The sequence below is a fragment of the Felis catus genome, chromosome C1 (assembly GCF_018350175.1).
Source record: "Felis catus isolate Fca126 chromosome C1, F.catus_Fca126_mat1.0, whole genome shotgun sequence".
Taxonomy (NCBI): domain Eukaryota; kingdom Metazoa; phylum Chordata; class Mammalia; order Carnivora; family Felidae; genus Felis; species Felis catus.
In genome coordinates, this window is record NC_058375.1 from 105163915 (window position 1) to 105185965 (window position 22051).

The 22051-nt window shown below is 38.1% G+C and overlaps 1 protein-coding gene across 11 annotated transcripts in view; it reads left to right on the forward strand.

Moving 5' to 3' along the window:
* RPRD2 (regulation of nuclear pre-mRNA domain containing 2) overlaps positions 1–22051 on the forward strand; it is a 105285-nt gene that overhangs the window by 56464 nt on the left and 26770 nt on the right. For 7 of the 11 annotated variants that reach the window (XM_045033463.1, XM_023259120.2, XM_045033464.1 and 4 more), the window contains exons 3-7: positions 11057–11157; positions 12033–12110; positions 13647–13699; positions 14296–14422; positions 16727–16902. In XM_045033463.1, the coding sequence (XP_044889398.1) occupies positions 11057–11157; positions 12033–12110; positions 13647–13699; positions 14296–14422; positions 16727–16902 (535 nt within the window). The remainder of the gene's footprint in view (positions 1–11056; positions 11158–12032; positions 12111–13646; positions 13700–14295; positions 14423–16726; positions 16903–22051) is intronic. The other 4 variants (XM_045033466.1, XM_045033469.1, XM_003990573.5 and 1 more) reach the window with 1 other exon arrangement.

Genomic DNA, 22051 nt, shown 5'->3' on the forward strand with positions numbered 1-22051 from the left:
ATGAATTTAATTACATCAGAATTAGAGTTCTGCATTATATAAGACACCATAAAATTAATGACAAGTGACACACTAGGGAAAATATTTGTTATAGGCAAATAAAAAAGATAAGTTGTATAAATGGAGATTATTTTAGGAGATACAGAGTAGCAAGTTTTTAGAGGTAAAATCTATCTTCATCTAATTTCTAAACTCCAAGGTTTTTGATTAAATACTGATTATTTCCTTAAGTTGACCTATTATTTAGTCTTCCATTCAGTCAGTTAGCAAATATTCACTAAACACCTGATACATGAAATCCCAGAAATAAGATATTGATCAAAAATACTCCCCTGAGTGAGGTACAAGATTGTGCTGTTTAGCTCTGTTTATTTTGACTGTGATTCCTGGGCACCTCCTTCTGTACTCTTTTTCTTTTTTTTTTTTTTTTTTAAGTTTATTTATTCTGAAAGAACGTGAGTGGGGGAGGGGCAGAGAGAGAGCGCAAGAGAGAGACAACTCCAGGCAGGCTCCACACTGCCAGTGCAGAGCCCCACATAGGGCCTGAATCCACAAAATCGCAAGACCATGACCTGAGCCGAAACCAAGAATCCGAAACCCAACTGACTGAGCCACCCAGGCACCCCATCCTTCTGTACTCTTCATCAACTCTATGCTTTGAAATAATTTGCCAATTGCCAATACTTCGCTGTTTTAAAGTCAGAAATGGGGGGGGGGGGTTGCTAGCAAAGGAAGCATCTGTTGGATATCTTAGCAATTCTATAAGGTCAGCTTGTTGTTTGTTACTTATAAGTCAAACAACACAGTTTATAATTAATTTCTTGTGTTGTATGTGGTAATAATTGTACATTCTGTAGAAATTGAGATTGTGATCAGTAATGGCTAAAATAGAGGCCTAGAGTAACAAGGTAAATAAAACTGCCATTCTGGGTTTTGTTTTGGTTTTATTTTCACAGAATTCCTAAATATGAGAGAGAGATGGTTGAACTGTAGAAGTTTGAGAGTTCTGTGTTTGTATAAATAATGAACAAATTTAGGAATTTTAGAGCCAACAAATTAGTAAAAATCACTTTTACAAATGAAGAAACCTAGAGATACCTGGCTGGCTCAGTTGGTGGAGCATGGGACTCTTGGTCTCAGGGTTAAGTTCAAGCCCTATGTCAGGTATAGAGATTACTTTAAAAATAAAATCTTTTAGAAAGTTTTTTGTTGTTGTTAATTTTTTATTTTCTTTAGAGAGAGAGAGAAAGTGGGGAGGGGCAGAAGATGAGAGAGAGAGAGAATCCCAGGCAGGCTCCATGCTCAGCACAGAGCCCCATGCGGGGCTTGATCCCACAGCCCTGGTATCATGACCTGAGCTGAAATCCAGAGTTGGGCCACTCAGCCGACCAAGCCACCCAAGGTGGCCCTTAAAAAATAAAATCTAAATAAATAAACAAACCAATCTAGCCCCCCAAAGACTTCTTACTAAACCAGAACTAAAACCTCTAGTTTCTCCATCTTGGGTGCTGCTTTTACAATATTATAACCTGGTCTTAATTGTATATTTTCTTAACAGTTGCTACTTTTCCAATATATTTTACTTGAGGACTTCATAGTGAATAGTTTGGTTTGAAAATAACCAAAACCAGTTGTCATGTATTCAGTTACTATTTAGTGAGCACGTTGTAGGTGCCCAAGAAACAACAAATAAGTTATTATCTCTGCTGTGAAGAAGCTCTGTAGTCCAGTTGGAAAGACATACATTTATAGATAATATGATTTGACTTCTGGCTGAATGGCCAGCCATCAATTCCAAAGGGTTCCTTTTTTTATAAAACAGTTACATTCTTGACCAAATATAAGCTGACCTAGCAATAATGAACATAGTAAACTATCAGAGCTGACGTTAACCAATATGCCTATGTCAATACCATGCGATCTGGGGGTTAGACTGGGACTCTGGAGAAAAGAGATAAAGTGATTTTGAGTCCTGAACACCCCTGGCTTATGGTATAAATTTTCTCTCGAAGAATACATTTCCTTCTTAGACCACCAGGAACCCCATAGATTAAAATCAAAGAGATATGTGCTTATAATAAAAAATAACCAAACACATTGGAAGACAGACCACTGTGAAGGAGAATCAACAGCTTTAGATCCCCTTACAGTGAACTTCAGATAGAATTATCAGAAAGAATATGTAAGACAACTATGTGAGAAATGTTAAAGATTAAATGGAATAAAATGAACAATGGATAAGATACGTAGATAGATTTGAAAAAGAACCAACAGGAATTCTACAAAGGAAAAAGATTAAGCTAGAAATTAGTTCTGAAGAGGGGCGCCTGGGTGGTTTAGTTGGTTAAGTGTCTGACTTCAGCGCAGGTCATGATCTCACGGCTTGTGAGTTCGAGTCCAGTGTCAGACTCTGTGCTGACAGTTCAGAGCCTGAAGCCTGCTTTGAATTCTGTGTCTCCCTCTCTCTCTGCCCCTCCCCTGCTTACACTCTGTCCCTATCCTTCAAAAATAAATAAACATTAAAAAATATTTTTAAAAAGTTAGTTCTGAAGAAATTAAATACAGCAGTTGGAGAGAGGTGGAAAAAAGATTGGAATAAGAGGCCTAATTAATATCAAATAACTTTCTAGAGGAGAGAACTTCTGAGTTCTTTTGAAGAGGTAATAGCTGAGAACTCTCTGAAAATGATGAAAAACATGAATCTGCAGTAAAGCAACATAACATACACTAAGCAGGATAAATAAAAAAGAAGTCCACACCCAGTCATTGTAATAAAATTACAAAACCAAACCAAACCAGAAAATAACCAGTGTTAGGATGGGGAAAACCTTCTATGTTTCTGGTAGGAATGTAAAATGGTGTAACTGCTATGGAAAACAGTTTGATGATTCCTTAAAAACACTAAACATAGAATTTCTGTATAAGGTAGCAGTTCTGCTTTTGGTTCTTTACTCCTCAGAAATGAAAGCAGCAACTCAAATATTTGTACATGAGGGTTCAAAACAGCTTTATTCACAATAGCCAAAAGGTAGAAGCAATCCAAGTACCAATTTTCAGAAGAATGGGTATGCAAGATGTGGTTCATACATAAAGTGGAATGCCATTCAACCCTAAAAAGGAGAGAATCCTGCATGGATGAACCTTGAAGACATTATGCTAAGTGAAATAAGCCAGTGACAAGAGGACAGGTACCGAGGTGCCTGGCTGGCCCAGTGGTGGAGTGTGCGACTCTTGATCCTCAGGGTTGTGGGCTCCAGCCCCACATTGGGTGTAGAGATTACTTTGAAAAGAGCTTAACAACAAACAAAAACAAAAGGACAAGTATTGTGTGATGACATTTGGATGAAGTAACTATAGTAGTCAAATTTACAAAGTACAGTGGTGGTTGTAGGGGACAAGGGGAGATGATGTTTGATGGGTATAGAGTTTGAGTTTTGCAAGATGAAGAGAGTTGTGGAGATTGATTGTACAACAGTGTGAATGCCCTTGACACTACTGAACTGCACACTTAAAATGGTGGAGGGGACCTGGGTGGCTCAGTTGGTTAAGCGCCTGACTTTGGCTCGGTTAAGTGTCTGACTTTGATCCTGTTCCCACCTCTTCTTTGCCCCTCCCCAACTTGCATGCATGCATGCATGCGCTCTCTCTCCTCTCTGTCTCAAAAATAAATAAACATTAAAAAAATTGCTAACATATCTAGAATAAGCATATCCAAATAGAGACAGATAAGTTGTCAGGAGCTAGGGGAGGGGGTAACAGGGAGTTAATTGTTTAACAGGTACAGAGTTTCTCATTTTTTGTTTTTTGGGTTTTTTTTTTCCTTAATGTTTGTTTATTTTGAGAGAGAGAGAGAAAGCATGAGCAAGGGAGAGGCAGAGAGAGAGAGAATCCCAGGCAGGCTCTACGCTATCAGGCTGTCAGCACAGTGCCTGAGGTCAGACTTGACTTCATGAACCATGATATCATGACCTGAGCTGAAATAAAAAGTTGGACACTCAAGCACTGAGCCACCCAGGCGCCTCCAGAGTTTCTGTTTAGGATAATGAAAAGTTTTGGAAATAGGTAGTGCTAGTGGTTGTACAGCATTGTGAATATAATTAATGCCATTGAGTTAACACATTTAAAAAATGGTTAAAATGGCAAGCTTTATTTTACCACATAAAAAATAAAAAACAATGCTAAAGAGAAGACAGAAAGGCATCCCATACACAAGACTACAATTAGATTGACCACAGACTTCTCAACAGCAACAGTGGAAGCCAGGTGGCAGTTGTGAAAAGTATTTTATAGCATTTATAGGTACAAAGCAAAACTACTTGCAAGAACCATTCAAACCTTATAAAGATAATTCCAGAGAAACAAAAGCTGAGACAATTTACCATAAGTAAACTTTTGTATCAATTTTAGTCTGAGAAGTTAGTATTAGGAGGGATAGTGAGTCATACTAGCAATAAAATATGTGAAATATTTAAAAATAGCCGTAATAGGAAATATGTTGAAACCTTTATGAATAAGTTCTTTTGGGGAATGTTGAATACAAATTCATAAGTATTAATGCTTTGCTACAATGAGGAATAATGTGTTGATAATTCTTCATTGTTACTAGAAAGTTAATCCTTTCTCCACATTAATATAGCAGCCTAATTAATTCAAATTAAAAATACCAAAATTTCCTCTCTTTTGGAACTTAGCATTACTCTAAATTTACTCTGGAAAAATAAACAGGTGAGAATATAAGAAATGTTTCAAAATGCAGCTGTACTGAAGGAAGATAAGCTAGCTATAGCTTTGGAGATAATACAGTATAGCTGACCCTTGAAGGACATGGGTTTGACCTGCTTGGGTCCATTTATACCTGGATATTTGTCAATCAGTAAAGTAGTATAAATGTCTTTTCATTATGATTATAATAACATTTTTTTCTAGCTTTATTTTTTTTTTAATTTTTTAACATTTATTTATTTTTTGAGAGACAGTGTGAGCAGGAGAGAGGCAGTCACAGATTCTGAAGCAGGCTCCAGGCTCTGAGCTGTCAGCACAGAGCCCGACTCAGGGATCAAACTCGTAAACTGTGAGATCATGACCTGAGCTGATGTCGGATGCTTAATTGACTGAGCCACCTAGGTGCCCCTAGCTTACTTTATTGTAATACAGTATATAATACATAGGACATACAAAATACGTTAATCAACTGTGTGTGTTATTGGTAAGGGAGCAGTAGGCTATCAGTAGTTAAATTAATGGGGAATCAGATTTTTTTTGTGTGTGGATTTTTAACTGCAGGGATTTGAGGTCAGCACCCCTAACCTCCCCCAACTTTGTCCAAGGGTCAACTGTATAATGTAAAAATGGGTTAACAGAACAGAATCTGCAGCCTGTGAAAATATTAATAATTGAATATATGCTAGAGGAAGCACAGTGTATCTAAGGAAAAGAGAAGTTATGATATTGGAACAATTAATGGGAGATCTGTTTAGATTAGAACTTGACTTTATATCCTATACCCAGTAGATTTTAAATGAATTATGCAAATAGGGGTGTCTGGGTGGCTCAGTCAGTTAAGTGTCCGACTTCGGTTCGGGTCGTGATCTCACCATTCCCGAGTTCCATCCCTGTGTCAGGCTGTGTGCTGACAGCTCTGAGCCTGGAGCCTGTTTCAGATTCTGTGTCTCCCTCTCTCTCTCTGCCCCTTCCCCGCTCGTGCTCTGTCTCTCTCTCAAAAATAAACATTAAAAAATTTTTTTTAATAAAGTAAATTATGCAGCTATATTTTTTTATGTTAATCATTAAAGGAGAAATAAAAGAAAATAAGTTACAGTTTTTTAAGTCTCTGGTAGATTTCCTATACTTACAAAGTGGCAGTAGAGAGCACTTTTTATTTTAACAAGGCTATGTTTTAAAATTACTTGTTTTATGGAGCACCTGGGTGGCTCAGGTGGTTGAGCGTTCAACTCTTTTTTTATATATATACTTTTTTTTTAATGTTTATTTTTGAGAGAGAGACACACACAGAGTGCAAGTGGGGGAGGGGCAGAGAGAGAGAGAGGGAGGGAGACACAGAATCCAAAACAGGCTCCAGACTTGGAGCTGTCAGCACAGAGCCTGATGCAGGGCTTGAACTTATGAACCGTGAGATCATGACCTGAGCCGAAGTCGGAGAACGCTTAACTGACTAAGCCACCCAGGCGCCCCGAACGTCCTACTCTTAATTTTGGCTCAGGTCATGCTCTTGCAGTTCATGGGTTTGAGCCCTGCATCAGGCTCCTCTCTGTTTGAGATTTTCTCTCTCTCTCTCTGCCCCTCCCCCCACCTCAAAATAAACTTAAAAAAAAAATTCTGTTGTAAAATGTAACTTAAAAATTAAAGTGCAGGGGCACCTGGGTGGCTCAGTCGGTTAAGCGGCCGACTTTGGCTCAGGTCATGATCTCGCGGTCAGTGAGTTCAAGCCCTGCGTCGGGCTCTGTGCTGACAGCTCAGAGCCCGGAGCCTGTTTCAGATTCTGTGTCTCCCTCTCTCTGACCCTCCCCCGTTCATGCTCTGTCTCTCTCTGTCTCAAAAATAAATAAACATTGGGGCGCCTGGGTGGCTCAGTCGGTTAAGCGGCCGACCTCGGCTCAGGTCATGATCTCGCGGTCCGTGAGTTTGAGCCCGCGTCAGGCTCTGTGCTGGCAGCTCAGAGCCTGGAGTCTGTTTCAGATTCTGTGTCTCCCTCTCTCTGACCCTCCCCCATTTATGCTCTGTCTCTCTCTGTCTCAAAAATAAATAAACATTAAAAAAATAAATAAATAAATAAACATTAAAAAAATTTTTTTAAAAAATTAAAGTGCAGAATTGGCAAAGGTATTTGTAATGTTGGCAAAATAATTAATATTTTATATATAAACTTAATCCTTAGATAAACACTAAAATGCTAGTGAGCAGATAGGCGCAGTTCACAAGAGAAAATATTACCTCATTCCATTGATCAGTTTTAGTGTTATTAAAGGTGGGGTATCCAGACATTTGTGTATGCCCTGATAGGATACAGTATAGAGTATATAGTATCATTAGTTAAGTATTCACTCTCCCAATTTAAGCATGTATGTAATGCAAATAATTTTCATCTAGAAGAAATTCAGGCAGTGGAACAAGTTAAATGACACCAACAGAAGCAAATAAATAAAGCTAGAGTGTGAAATGTTCTCCTGGAGAGCTGACCCCTCAACTGCAGCATTAGTAAATGGCATGGGAAAAATACTGAGAACAGTGTAATCTAATTGCTCTAGATTAAAAAAGATTTAAGAGACATAACCAAATGCAATGTGTTGACCTTCTTTGAATCCCAATTCAAACAAACCAACCATAAGTGGACATTTTTTAAACATTCAAGGAAATTTGATTATAGAACAAATGAAGATGGTGCCAGTGAATTATTGTTAATTTTATTAGGCATGGTAGTAGCACTATTGTTGTATAACCAACTGTTAGAATTTTTTTAGAGTAGGGGCAAAATGACATGATAGCTGGGATTTGCTTTAAAATACAGTAAAACCTTGGGGCACCTGGGTGGCTCAGTCGATTAAGTGTCCGACTTCGGCTCAGGTCATGATCTCATGGTCCATGAGTTCGAGCCCCACGCCAGGCTCTGTGCTGACAGCTCAGAGCCTGGAGCCTGCTTCAGATTCTGTGTCTCCCTCTCTCTCTGACCCTCCCCCATTCATACTCTGTCTCTCTCTGTCTCAAAAATAAATAAACATTAAAAAAAATTAAAAAAAATAAAATACAGTAAAACCTTGAATGTAACTTGTATTGTGACTGTTCCTCAAAGTGAGCAAACATTTCTAACAAATTTTAACTTGATAAATGAGTGATGTCTCGCAATATGATGCCAAATGTCACATGATCACAACTGACCCGATGGTTCTTGAAATTCACTTTGATATACAAGTGCTTTGGTTTACAAGCATGTTTCTAGAATGAACTGTGCTCACAAACCAAAGTTTAACTGTAGTGCAACAAAGTGGCACCTGCCTGGCTTAGTTGGTGGAGCATGTGACTCTTGATCTTGGGGTTACAAGTTCAAGCCCAACATTGGGTGTAGAGATTACTTAAAAATGAAATCTGGGGTGCTTGGGTGGCTCAGTTAAGCCTCTGACTCTTGATTTCAGCTCAGGTCACGATCTCACGGTTAGTTACATCGAGCCCTGCATCTGGCTCCATGCTGAGCGTGGAGCCTGCTTAAGATTCTCTCTCTCCCTCTTCCCCTGTCTCCCGCTCATGCATGCTCTCTCTCTTTCTCTAAAATAAAAAATAAATAAGCCTTCAGTTTGGGGCACGTGGGTGGCTCAGTCGGTTAAGCATCCGACTTCGGCTCAGGTCATGATTTCACAGTTCATGGATTCAAGCCCCACGTTGGGCTCTGTGCTGTCAGCTCAGAGCCTGGAGCTTGCTTTGGATTGTGTCTCACTCTTTCCTCTCTCTGCCCCTCCCCCACTTGTATTCGCTTGCTCTCTCTCAAAAATAAATAAACTAAAAAATAAATCTTCAGTGTAAAAAAACGAAAAGGAAAAAATACTGTAACAAAGAAAAGATAGATGAAGAAAATGTGGCAAAATCTTGAAAATTTTTTAGGTCTGAGGTGATTCTACTTCTAAGTATAATGACATTTTTGAGAGTAAAAATTTTTTAAGAGGGTAAAATGGTTAAATTGAGATTATGAATACAAATTGAAGTGAGACCAACCATTGCTGCAGAAGTTTGGTGAACAGTATATTTACACTGGTGGTTGGAGTATAACCCTCTTAGAAAAAAACATTTTGGCATTATTAAGGAGAAAGACTTTGATCAAAAAATACTTATTGCAGTATTAATTATAGTAACAAATCTAGAAATAACCCTAAGTGTACATAACAGTAGGCAGGTGATAAATTTTGGATGATAGAGTATTGTCATTATAAAAGTAATTTTTAGGGATGCAAGGGTGGCTCAATCGGTTGAGTGTCCAACTTCATCTCAGGTTATGATCTCACGGTCCATGGGTTTGGTTTGATCCTTGTGTTGGGCTCTATGCTGACAGCTCAGAGCCTGGAACCTACTACACATTCTGTGTCTCCCTCTATCTCTGCCCCTCCTCTGCTCACACTCTGTCTCTCTTTTTCTCTCTCAAAAATAAATAAACATAAAAAACTTAAAAGTAATTTTTATAAGGAATTGATTGGAACATTGGGAAATGCTTGTTTCATTAAATGAAAAGAATAGAATACAGTTATGGACACACACATACATAATACAAAATTGGTTTCATATACAATAGTAGCATCCATAGTGGAAAAAAAGACAACGGTAGAATACTGAAGTTGGTAGACTGTAAATCTCCATTTGGTGAAAATCAGTCAAGTTTTTCTTTATATTTTCCCATAATTATTTCAGTGTTATGTATATGCATAATATGTATAGTATAATGTGTATAGATTATATATAGTATTTATATTATAGTGATTATAATATATAATATACTTATATAGACTATATACAACTATAATATTACTGTATGAATACTATATATACTGTTATATGTAAAATATATATATATATGTTATATATATATAAGTGTATATGAGAGGAAGATTATCAGCATAAAAAACAAGAAATGAGAATAGAGTGCCTTGGTTCATAAATCCGTAGAAAATATCTGTAGAAGTTTAACACAATTTTCTCTTTCCTATACATGCTGTTATTTGGTTAAAAAGTCTTTTGTGATACATGATGTTACAGATTTATAGAGTCTCCTGCTTGAAAGGAGCCATAAAACCGGTATCACTCAGTTTTTTATCTTCAGTCTCCATACGGGTTGGTGGATTCACCTGGGAAGAGATTAAGTTCCCATTTTGTCTTCTTGTTTTGTTTTGGTTTGTTTCTTTTGCATTGTTTTTCTTTTACAGTTTCAGGTAAGACATGATTTTAATTTTTGCTTCCTAGTAATCAAATACTTCTACTTTAACAATATTCCTCCTTAAAGTATGATGACCAGCTGATGCAGAACTCCCATCTGTAAAGCAAACAGAAAAGTGATAACCCTCCCCTCCCTCATTCTAGATATGTTTTCTTACAGTATTAGGGGATAGCCTTCTGAAAAACTTGTTACAGTACATGATTGATTCATGATTATTTCCAACTGTACCTTTAAGAAAAAGCACACTTTATAGCATTGCCAAACACTGTACTCTCATTCTGTACTAGTATAGTTGGTTTGGGGGCCAGATGCTTCTATATTAGATTTCATTTTATTAAATTCACCTGCTCTTTTGGAATGCCAGTTGCATCAGTGAGCATGTGGACCAGCCCTCATAACTTCGTATCTGTCAGAAGGCTTAGCGCACTGTCCATAACCTCATAAACGTCATTGATAAAAAGTGTTTAAGAATGTTTATGATCTTAATGTGTCAACTGTGCTTCAATTTTTAAAAATTTAAATAAAAGTTAAAATGAAAAATTTTTAAGAGTAAAGATTTTTTTAAATATGAAATTTATTGTCAAATTGGTGTCCATACAACACCCAGTGCTCATTGCAACAGGTGCCCTCCTCAGTACCCATCACCCACCCTCCCCTCCCTCCCACCCCCCATCAACCCTCAGTTTGTTTTCAGTTTTTAAGAGTCTCTTATGGTTTGGCAAAAGAGTGAAGATTTTAGCTTACTAGACACTGTAGGGGAAAAAAAAATATTTATTTATTTATTTATTTATTTATTTATTTATTTATTTATTTATTTAGAGAGCATGCAAGCGAGGGGGGGGGAGGGAGGGAGGGAGGGAGGGAGAGAGGAGAGAGAGAAAATATCTTAAATAGGCTCCATGCTCAGTGTGGAGCTGAACGTGGGGGTTGATCCCACAACCCTGGGATCACAACCCGAGCTGAAGTCACGAGTCAGACACTCAACTGACTAAGCCACCCAGGCACCCTGAAAAAAAAAAAATATCTTAAACATCAGAAGACATTTGGAAAATAATTTTGTTTCAGATTTCTAGTTTGAGATATAAATTCACATTTTTATATGTCTGTGTCACTTTTTCTTCTCAGGGATCCATCTGTCTCTAAGTCTGTAGAACGAATCTTCAAAATCTGGGAAGATAGAAATGTGTACCCAGAAGAAATGATAATGGCACTGAGAGAAGCTTTGAGTAAGTGTATTTTCTCTCCTAAAAAAAAAAAAAAAAAAAATCATTGAGTCTTTAAAATTATATACATTTTATAGATGTAGGCCTGTGGCATAACAATGAAAAATAAAGTTTTGAATTGGGCCCTATTTATCTAAAATTAAATACTTAACAAAAATCTGTTTGAATTAAAATTTAAATAGAATTGGTTTGGGGAGGGTTGGATTTTGTTTGTATTGACTAGAGAAAGTCATGCATATTAAGTGATGATGGCTGATTATTTTCCTACACTTACTTTACATTGAGCATTTTTAACTATTCGTGTTTTAACAGTTACTGCCCTGTCCATTTACTGTTGGAGGATTTTTTTTGATGGGGTTTCAGTTTCCAGTAAGCTATTTAATATTAAGCATATATATTAAGCATTCTTTAGTCTCTGTTTTGGTTTAGATTTGCAATAAATTGTGTATTTTTAAGAAGTTATTTACTTCCGATGTATTAGGTGTATTTATTTGAGTCATTAAATGGAAGTTGGTGACATCTGACACCTTGACATTATTTGATTAGAAATTTGCTTTAAAAATAGTATCTTCTAAGAAGCTGTTAAATTCTTCATTTGAATGTGGTAACTAGTATTTTTAAGCTTCCTGCCCTATTCTCAAAAATCAGTGATTTTATTGATGATAGAAATCATGTTTATTTGACAGCTTCTTAGATCTGGTGGGTGTTTTTTTTTTTTTTTTTTTTTTTTTTTTTTTATAAAAATGAAAGGAAAAGAAAGAAAGAAACAACACACAGTCTCGGATTGCCTTTTTTCAATGCTACAACTTTGACACTGAAGTGGACAGACAGAACAGCTTCCCATAATGCCAGATTGCAAAAACTGAAATGTTTTCCAGGTACCACTTTCAAAACTCAGAAGCAGCTGAAAGAAAATCTGAACAAACAACCGAATAAGCAGTGGAAGAAATCACAAAGTAAGGAACAAAATCTCAACTAATATAAAATTACCTCCTCTTTTTGGAGCAGAAGAAAATGTAGACCATTTGACATCGTACCTGGCATAAACCATGGGGAAGCCTGTGTTTTCCAGGCCTGGGAGAGTGACCCAGTGACTTATACTAAACAAGCCATCATGGAGTTACTTCTTTAAAAAAACAAAAACAAAAAAAACCCCTACTTTTAAACAAAGGAAATGCAGAAAAAGGGTTTAAATGAGTGAAGATTCAAGAGTAGTTGGGGGAGTGAAAGAAGAAAAATGCTTGATAGTGCCCAGGCTAACTCTCAGACTGAAAGATATATGAAGGTAGAGGCAGCTGGCATTAAACAACAGAGCTGAAGAGGAGACTAGGCATTAAGAAGCATTTATGTGGGAGCCATGAAATCCTTCAGATTTGGGGACACTCTACCAGATTAGACATGGGCCTCAAATCCTGGCCAGAAGCCCACTCTGTAACAGGAGCTCCTGCTATGTTTCTCATGTTTACCCAGCATGAGATCAAGGGAGTGGAATACTGCATGTGATAGGCTGCTGTGGGCCAAACTGAGGAATATTGAGAAGGACTTGGTGTGGAGGGAACGAGGTAGAAGACAGTGAGAATTGGGAGGTAAAACAAGACACTTGGGATGGTTTCACTCCAGCAAGTATATGATATTCATCATGATTAAGGGAGTCCTGACATCCTTTTGCTCATAAGTTGCATGCTTAGGAAGAGCAAGAGTCATCATTTCAGCCCAAGTTGAACCGCAGTGGTAATGTGCTTAGAACTCTCCCTGCCTGTTTTTGCTGTGAATTGAGTCAGCAGAAAAAGAAATCCAAAGCTTAAATCGTAGGAATAGAGTTGATGTTTGTAAGCAATTTTCTTCAGCCAGTGCTCAGGATTAATTGGATGTCCCGCTCCTGAACACTCTTAATTTGAGGTACTGAGATCCTCTTATACTCAGACTAGGAAACAAGGTACTTCATGTATCTCAGAATCTCCAAATCCATAATTCTAGGACTTTGTGATTTAAAGGGTCTGTTGGAGGTAAGTAGGTTAGATGTATCTAAATAGTATATTTTTAGGGGCGCCTGGGTGGCTGAGTGAGTTGAGTGTCCGACTTCAGCTCAGGTCATGATCTCACGGTTCATGAGTTCAAGCCCTGCATCGAGCTCACTGCTGTCAACACAGAGCCTGCTTTGGATCCTCTGTCCCACCCCGCCCCTCATCCCCCCCTCCCCTGCTTGTGTTCATTCTCTCAAAAATAAACATTTTTAAATTAAATAAATAAAGAGTACACTTTTATATTGGCCATGCGTGGAAGTGTTGAAATTTCTTATCTGAGGAATATGAATATTCAAGGAATATGAAATATTATAGAAATACTTATTCTAGGAATTATATTATTACTTAAATGTGCATATTTGATATATGTTCATAAGTACACCCTTAATTATAGACCTGAAAAACTTCCTCACTATTTGTCAACTTTTTGTGTCTGTATTCTTAATGACCTTTTATTTAATTCAACAGCATCCACGAATCCAAAAGCTGCTCTCAAGTCTAAGATAGTTGCCGAATTTCGAGTAAGTTAAAGAATGCATTTAACATTTATTCACCCGTTTTGTTATAGTTCCCTATATAGTCCAGTAAAATTTATTTTTATTCAATTGTACATCAGTTATATTTTAAACAAGTTTGAACTGTTCTGAAGCAATCTAGATTGGGATTATATTACATAGAGTTTTATATGTTGCCTTAATGGAAAAATTAACCTTCTTCCAGAATATCTATGACCAGCCAGGTTCTATTACCAGCCGAGGCCCCTGACAAGGGGTTCATCCTTTGGTGAAGTGCTACTAAATTAGAACTTGCTTAGAGTTAATATAACACTATGTGTATCTCATTAAAATTTAAGGAAGATATAAATGGACCTTTGTCTTAGCCTTAACTTCGTATGCATCAATTAGCTTTGAATAATCAAGGATAGGATCTTTTAAAGTATATAACTAAAAATACAGTTTTGGTATGAAAATTGGTATTAATATCTCTGATTATGAGGAAGTGCAAAGAGCCTCTTTCCTCTTGGTTTTGTTAGGTTTTAGACATGTTTTATGTTAATGGGAATAGATGGAGTAAGTGAATGATTCCATAAATGAATATGACTCTGGTCTGTGTTCAGTCCCAGGCCCTCATTGAAGAGCTGTTACTGTACAAGCGCTCAGAGGATCAGATAGAGTTGAAGGAAAAACAGCTGTCGACTATGAGGGTGGATGTGTGCAGCACAGAAACTCTCAAGTGTTTAAAAGGTAATACTTACATCTTTTTAAATAGAATACCTCAGATTTTGTTCCCAGGTCTGTAATTTTTCAATGATTAGACTGGCTTCTCCCCTAAAGAGAACCTTAGATTTTGGAGACCAGTTGTGGCACTTCTGGTTTTCCAGGTAGTGATTTCATGCATATGAATTTCATAAGTAAAGTCCTGTCTTTCACATTGCATACCTTACACTTACCCAGTGTTATATTTTAATTGTATCTCAATAAAGCAGGGGAAAAAAGAAATCTAAAAAAAGTCATAAAACAATTCTTTCCCTTTCCTTACTTCTAGTGCTTTCTTGCTGTGTTAGGTTATATATAGACAAATGTATTTCACATGTGTGATAATGTGGCTTGGGTATGTTCTTTATTTTTTATTTTTTAAAGTTTATCTGTTGCAGAGAGCGAGCATGAGCTGGGGAGAGGGACAGAGGGAAGGAGGGAGAGAATCTTCTTAATTTTTCTTTTTTAACGTTTATTCATTTTTCAATAGAGACATAGCATGAGTGGGGGAAGGGCAGAGAGAGAGGAAGACACAGAATCCGAAGCAGGCTCCAGGCTCTGAACGGACCTCACAGAGTCCGACGAGGGGCTTGAACTCACGGACCGTTAGATCATGACCTGAGCTGAAGTCGAACATTTAACCAACTGAGCCACCCAGGCACCCCAGGGAGGGAGAGAATTTTGAGCAGGCTTCATGTTCAGCACAGAGCCCGACACGGGATTTGATACTACAACCTTGGGATCATGACCTGAGCCAAACTCAAGAGTCAGATGCTCAGTTGACTGAGCCACCCAGGTACCCCTGGGTATGTTCTTTAGTAAGGTCAGTGTAGTGCCCCATAACATCTAGTTAGTTGGTCTCTTTTCCTTGGGTTGTAAATTATAAATAATAAATTAATAATGTACTAGAGGATTGCGTGGGTGTCTCAGTCAGTTAAGTGTCTGAGTTTGGTTCAGGTCATGATCTCATGGTTCGTGAGTTCAAACCCCCACATCAGGCTCTGAGCTGACAGCACGGAGCCTGCTTGGGATTTTCTCTTTCTCCCTCTCTCTCTGCCCCTTCCCAACTCACACTTTCTCTCTCTCTCAAAATAAACAAACTTAAAAAAAAAAGTGTTAGAATGTAAATCTCGTGAAGGTAGAAATTATCCTTATTTGTTCATGCAGTATCCTAGTACCTAGAGTAATGCCTGCTACATAATAGGCATTTGATAAATATTTTTGAAATCATGAGTAAATGGCTGCCAACTATTCATTTTGGCACCTGTTTTGTTCTTGAACCATACTTTAAAAACTTTTTTTTTTTTTTTTAACATTTATTTAGTTTTGAGAGACAGAGCACAAGTGGGGGAGGGGCGGAGGGAGAGGGAGACACAGAATCTGAAGCAGGCTCCAGGCTCTGAGCTGTCAGCACAGAGCCTGACATGGGGCTTGAACTCACTAACTAACCATGAGATTGTGATGTGAGCTGAAGGTGGACGCTTAACTGACTGAGCCACACAGGCACCCCTTTGCACCATACTTTAAATCTAACAGTCGTTACCTAATTTAATACTCACAACAACCCAGAAGCATACTAAAAACTTCCATTTTGTACACGAGAAATCTGAGGCTTCAGGTTATAACTGAACACTGATTATAACTTGCACAAGTTATACAGCTGATAAAAAGCAAAGTCAAAATTTGTACCCACATCTGAAGCCATGTTCTGGTAGTCACTGGGAAAGATGGGGATAGTTAGGAGAGTAAGTAACATTTTGTACTATCACTATTATTGAAAAAACAATTCGTGATTTATACTCTGCTGATAACAAATTATCAGGGATCTTCAGGTAGGAAGGAGGAATTTTTACTGTGATAGATCTTCAGTCTTCGTCTTTACTTTTCTGAACCTCCATTTTCTAACATTCCATAGTGAATCTAAGTGAAGAACAGAATCGAGCCTCATCCTGATACTCCTAATTAGCAGCTCAGCATCCAATTTTTGAAGAAAAACAGTCAACACACTTCCTTTTAGCTGAACTTTCTTTTTTTCACCTTAATTACAGGAGCCTTCATGATACACTCTTGGCTGCACTCTAGCAGGTTCACATGAATTGTTTTAATAATATGTTTTGTGGGTTTTGTGATTTGGAGAAGCTCCTTTAAGGTGAAACTGAGACTAAGAATATTGCATACTAACACAGCAAGAAGAGGTTCACAAGTTATGTAAAGAGGGGTTTTCTTCAAAAGATTAAATTTTTTTACGTTTTCTGTTTTATCCTGTAATGAATACTTCCTCTGTTATTTTAGATAAGACAGGGGGAAAGAAGTTCTCCAAAGAATTTGAAGAGGCAAGTTCCAAGCTCGAGGAATTTGTGAATGGTCTAGATAAGCAGGTGAAAAATGGGCCCTCACTAACAGAAGCACTGGAAAATGCTGGAATTTTCTATGAAGCACAGTACAAAGAAGTAAAAGTGGTGGCCAATGTAAGTAATAATTAAAGCTAACATGTATCAATTGCTTACTATAAATCAGCGACTGTTAACTATAAGGGTTCTCTAACTCCAGGGGTAAACATTATTTCCTCCAGTTCATGAATGAAGAAGTTACTTTTAAAGAAGAAGAGTGACCCTTGTACAAAGTGATAGAGCCAGCAAGTGGAAGCGTCTAAATTAAGACCTGGTTCTTTCTGACACTAAAGTTCACAGATACCCTGACCGTTGAGCTTTGCTATGAAGCCTTATGTTTTAGCATTTCAAAGGGCATGTGCCAAGCTACTGTTTCAGGATATAGAATTGGGCAGAAGTATATACACTTTCTTGTTTCACCACAAAACTGGATGGAGACATTCTGTTACTAGTGACCTCTGAAAGAACCTATCTGTTTTATACTTATTTTTTTAAATAGTTTTAAATAATCTATATGGTTATAAAAGCATACAGTAGAGTAGATCCCACCAGTCCCACTTACTAGAAGCAATCCCTTTTATCTCATTAGCTAATATTCTTTGACATTTACCTTCATATTTCTGAATAATATGCCTATATTCTTTCTTGAGTTATCCTATTTAAGAAATATCTGTTAACTTCTTGGTATGACAAATGAGGCTTTCACTTATATGCCCCTTCCTCCTTCTCCCAACATTATAGAACCCTTATATTTAATTTTTTATTTTTTATTTATTTTTATTTTTTAATTTACATCCCAGTTAGCATAGAGTACAATAATGATTTCAGGAGTAGATTCCAGTGATTCATCCCCTATGTGTAACACCCAGTGCTCATCCCAACAAATGTCTTCCTTAATGCCCCTTACCCATTTAGCCCATCCACCCATCCACAACCCCTCCAGCAACCCTGTTTGTTCTCCATATTTATGAGTCTCTTATGTTTTGTCCCCCTCCCTTGTTGATATAATTTTTGCTTCCCTTCCCTTATGTTCATCTGTTTTGAATCTTAAATTCCACATACGAGTGAAGTCATATGATATTTGTCTTTCTCTGACTGACTGATTTCGCTTAGCATCATATCCTCTAGTTCCATCCTTGTAGTTGGCAATGGCAAGATTTCATTCTTTGTGATTGCCGAGTATGGGGCGCCTGGATGGCTCAGTCGGTTGAGTGTCCGACTTCGGCTCAGGTCATGATCTCACAGCTCGTGAGTTCGAGCCCCTCGTCAGGCTCTGAGCTGTCAGCACAGAGCCTGGAGCCTGCTTCAGATTCTGTGTCTCCCTCTCTCTCTGCCCCTAACCCACTCGTTTCCGTCTCTGTCTCTCTCAAAAATAAATACACATTTAAAAAAAATTTTTTTTAGAAAGATTTCATTCTTTATGATTGCCGAGTTAATACTCCATTGTATATATATATGCCACATCTTCTTTATCCATTCATCCATTGATGGACATTTGGGCTCTTTCCACACTTGGGCTATTGTCCATAGCGCTGCTGTAAACATTGGGGTGCATGTGCCCCTTCAAAACAGCACACCTGTATCTCTTGGATACAATTGCTGGGTCATAGGGTAGTTCTGTTTTTAATTTTTTGAGAAACCTCCATACTGTTTTCCAGAGTGGCTGCACCAGTTTGCATTCCCAGCAGCAGTGCAAAAGAGATCCTCTTTCTCTGCATCCTCGCCAACATCTGTTGTTGCCTGAGTGGTTGATTTTAATATAGAACTCTTTTAAATCTGTTGATTACCTTCATAAATGGTAGTACTATATTTAATGTTATTGACCACTAACTCTAGAGTCTCCACTTTGAAAATGCGGTAATTATTCCCTCTCCTTTCCCATTAGTTTTCATCCTTGCCTTCAGTTTTCCAACTTCGGTAAACTTTAGTTTTACACTGTCAACATTGGTAATATTTACATTTCACTCTGTAATCATAATTGTTACTTCCTTGCTCTAAGGGCTGAAAATTAATACAAACAAAGCTTAACAGTACAACTGTGTAAACATTGTTCACCGTTAAGGTCTTGTGGTAGCTGTGGTTATATTAGAGATTTTTTATTTTTTCCTAGGATTTTTTTTTTTTTTTGCATTGTTTGCCATCTCATAACCCTTTTTTCTGTCTTTCTCTAAATTCTCTATCTCATCAAATATTCTCAATTCACATTTTCCTCCAGAAACTTCCCTACCTGAACTTCTGTTCTCCTCCAGTTTTAAGTGGCTAGATGTCATGCTAGGACTACTCTCTAACTGATACTCTTATATTTTAGCAGTTTATATTATAGATTTATAATATATAGATTATATATTTAGCACTTTATTTTACAGATTCCATGTCTTTTTTTTTTAATGTTTATTTTTGAGAGAGAGAGAGAGAGAGAGAGAGTGAGAGTGCGAGCAGGGGAGGGACAGAGACAGAGGGAGACACAGAATCTGAAGCAGGCTCCAGGCTCCCAGCTGTCAGCACAGAGCCTGACGCAGGGCTTGAACTCACGAACTGTGAGATCATGAACTGTGAGATCATCACCTGAGCCGAAGTCAGGCCAACTAAGCCACCCAAGTGTCCCTCCATATCTTTCTTTTTGGTTTTCTGTCCTGTTTTGGTGGAGCACACTCTCAGTTCATTTCCCTAAAAGGAGGCTTGTGAGAGAGAAATTTTTCTGAGTCCTTAGATCTCAAAATGCCTTTATTCTGTTTTCACATTATTAGTTTGGGTGGTATGAAGTCTTTGCAAGACCCTTTGTAGGGGACTGTTTTTTCCTGTCTGGAAGCTTTCAGGGACTCTATCTATAGTGTACTGAAACATTTACAATGATTTATATATATATGAGGTTTTGTTTTTCATTCATTATGGGTTGTTTGAAGGGTTCTTTTAGTCTAAAGATGGGTGTTCTTCATTTGTGGGATAATTTCTTTCTCTTCTGTGTTCTCATGTTTTCTCAACCTTGATCTTTTTGTTCTGCTTTCTGGAAGATCTTAAGGTGTTTCCTCTCTAGCTATCTTGGCCTTTCTCTTTTATGATCTTAGCTTTTATCAAAAATCAGATAATATCTCTGTCCGCTTATATTTAAGAATGAGGTATTAAAGGGGCTCCTGGGTGGCTCATTTGGTTAAGCATCCGACTCTGGGTTTCAGCTCAGGTCATGATCTCACGGTTCGTGAGATCGAGCCCCTCATTGGGCTTTATGCTGACAGTGCAGAGCCTGCTTGAGATCTTCTTTCTCCTTCTTTCTACCCCTCCCCTGCTCATGCTCTCTCTCTCTTCTCAAAATAAGTAAGTGAACTTAAAAAAAATGAGGTATGAAAAAATTGAGAGGCTTTCTCTACATAGATAGGGATTATTTACTCATGGGTTTAACTAGTAAAGTCTGAAGGTGAAGAGTTGACTGTTACTTGGGGCAAGAGTTGCCCTAAGTGTCAGAAGGTTGGAATTTTTTTTGCCAGGAAATTGTCATTCTTTAGAGAGGTCACAGTTTTTGCCCAAGGCCTAGTGCCTTGGCTACTGACTATGGAGATTGCGAGGGAGGTAGTACTGAGGCTCTGGGGGGTCACACTCTTAATTAATTATCCTGATTTCAACCCCACTACCCACTCTACCCTTCTGTACTCATCATTTCCTACATAAAAGCTGCTCGGGGATTCTGCAAGTCAGATCAGCTCCTTTCCCCCTCTGCGTACTCCTGGCCTCATTTTTCTCTCCCCCTGAGTCGTCACTTCTTTCTTACTCTTCTATTCTCTTTCTGTCTTCTAAAAATTTGTAGAAATGTTTTCCCAGGTATCTAATTATTGGTTTATACCTTTGTATTAAAAAAATTTTTTTTAATCTTTATTTATTTTTGAGAGAGAGAGAGACAGAATGTGAGCAGGAGAGGGGCAGAGAGAGAGGGAGACACAGAATCGAAAGCAGGCTCCAGGCTCTGAGCTGTCAGTACAGAGCCCGACGCGGGGCTCAAACTCATGAACCTCGAGATCATGGCCTGAGCTGAAGTTGGACACTGAACTGACTGAGCCACCCAGGCGCCCCCCCAAAAAATAAAACAGTGTACAGTTAGGTCTTGTTTTTGTTTTATTGTTGTTTTCAATCCAATCTAATAATCTTTGTCTCTTAATTGGAGTGTTTATTGCATTTATTGATATGCTTGAATTTAAGTCTACCATCTTGATACTTTCTTTTTGTGTTGTCTGTCCTTTGTTTCCTTGTTACACCTTTTTTTAACTCAAAAAATTAAAAAGGTTTTTTTTTAGTATTTATTTTTGAGAGAGAGAATGTGAACAGGGGAGGGGCAGACAGAGAGGGAGACACAGAATCTGAAGCAGGCCCTAGGCTCTGAGCTATCAGCATAGAGCCAGATGCGGGGTCTAGCCATGAGATCATGACCTGAGCCGCAGTTGGACACTTAACCAACTGAGCCACCCAGGCACCCCTACTCAGAGATTTTTAAGGTTAAGTTTATCTCTTTTACTCTCTCTCTTTTCTTTATTTTTCTCTCCCTCCTTCCCTCTCTCCTCCCTATCTTCCTCTCACTCTCTCAGTGTTTGCTCTAGGGATTCAATATACGTTCCTAACATTTCCTTAAACTTAATTATCTTAATTTAACATTAGCTTATTATTATATCTTAAATTAATACCCTATTGTTTCATATTTAATGTAAGACCCTTAAAATAGTAGGATTCCCTTCCCCCCAGGCCTTTGTGCTGTTATCTATTTTACTTACATATATTTTACATAGTTTATACTTTTTTTTTTTAATGTTTATTTTTTTTTTTCCAACGTTTTTTTTTTGTGTGTGTGTTTTTTTTTTTTTTATTTTTGGGACAGAGAGAGACAGAGCATGAGCGGGGGAGGGGCAGAGAGAGAGGAGAGAGGGAGACACAGAATCAGAAACAGGCTCCAGGCTCTGAGCCATCAGCCCAAAGCCTGACGCAGGGCTCAAACCCACGGACCGCGAGATCGTGACCTGGCTGAAGTCGGACGCTTAACCGACTGCGCCACCCAGGCGCCCCTTCAATGTTTATTTTTTAAGAGAGAGACAGCATGAGTGGAAGAGGGTCAGAGAGAGGGAGGCACAGAATCCGACACAGGCTCCAGGCTCTGAGCAGTCAGCACAGCTCAGATGGCCATTTTCTCCCAATATCTCTTCACATGGTCTTTTCTGAGTGTGTGTCTGTGTCCAGATTTCCTCTTTCT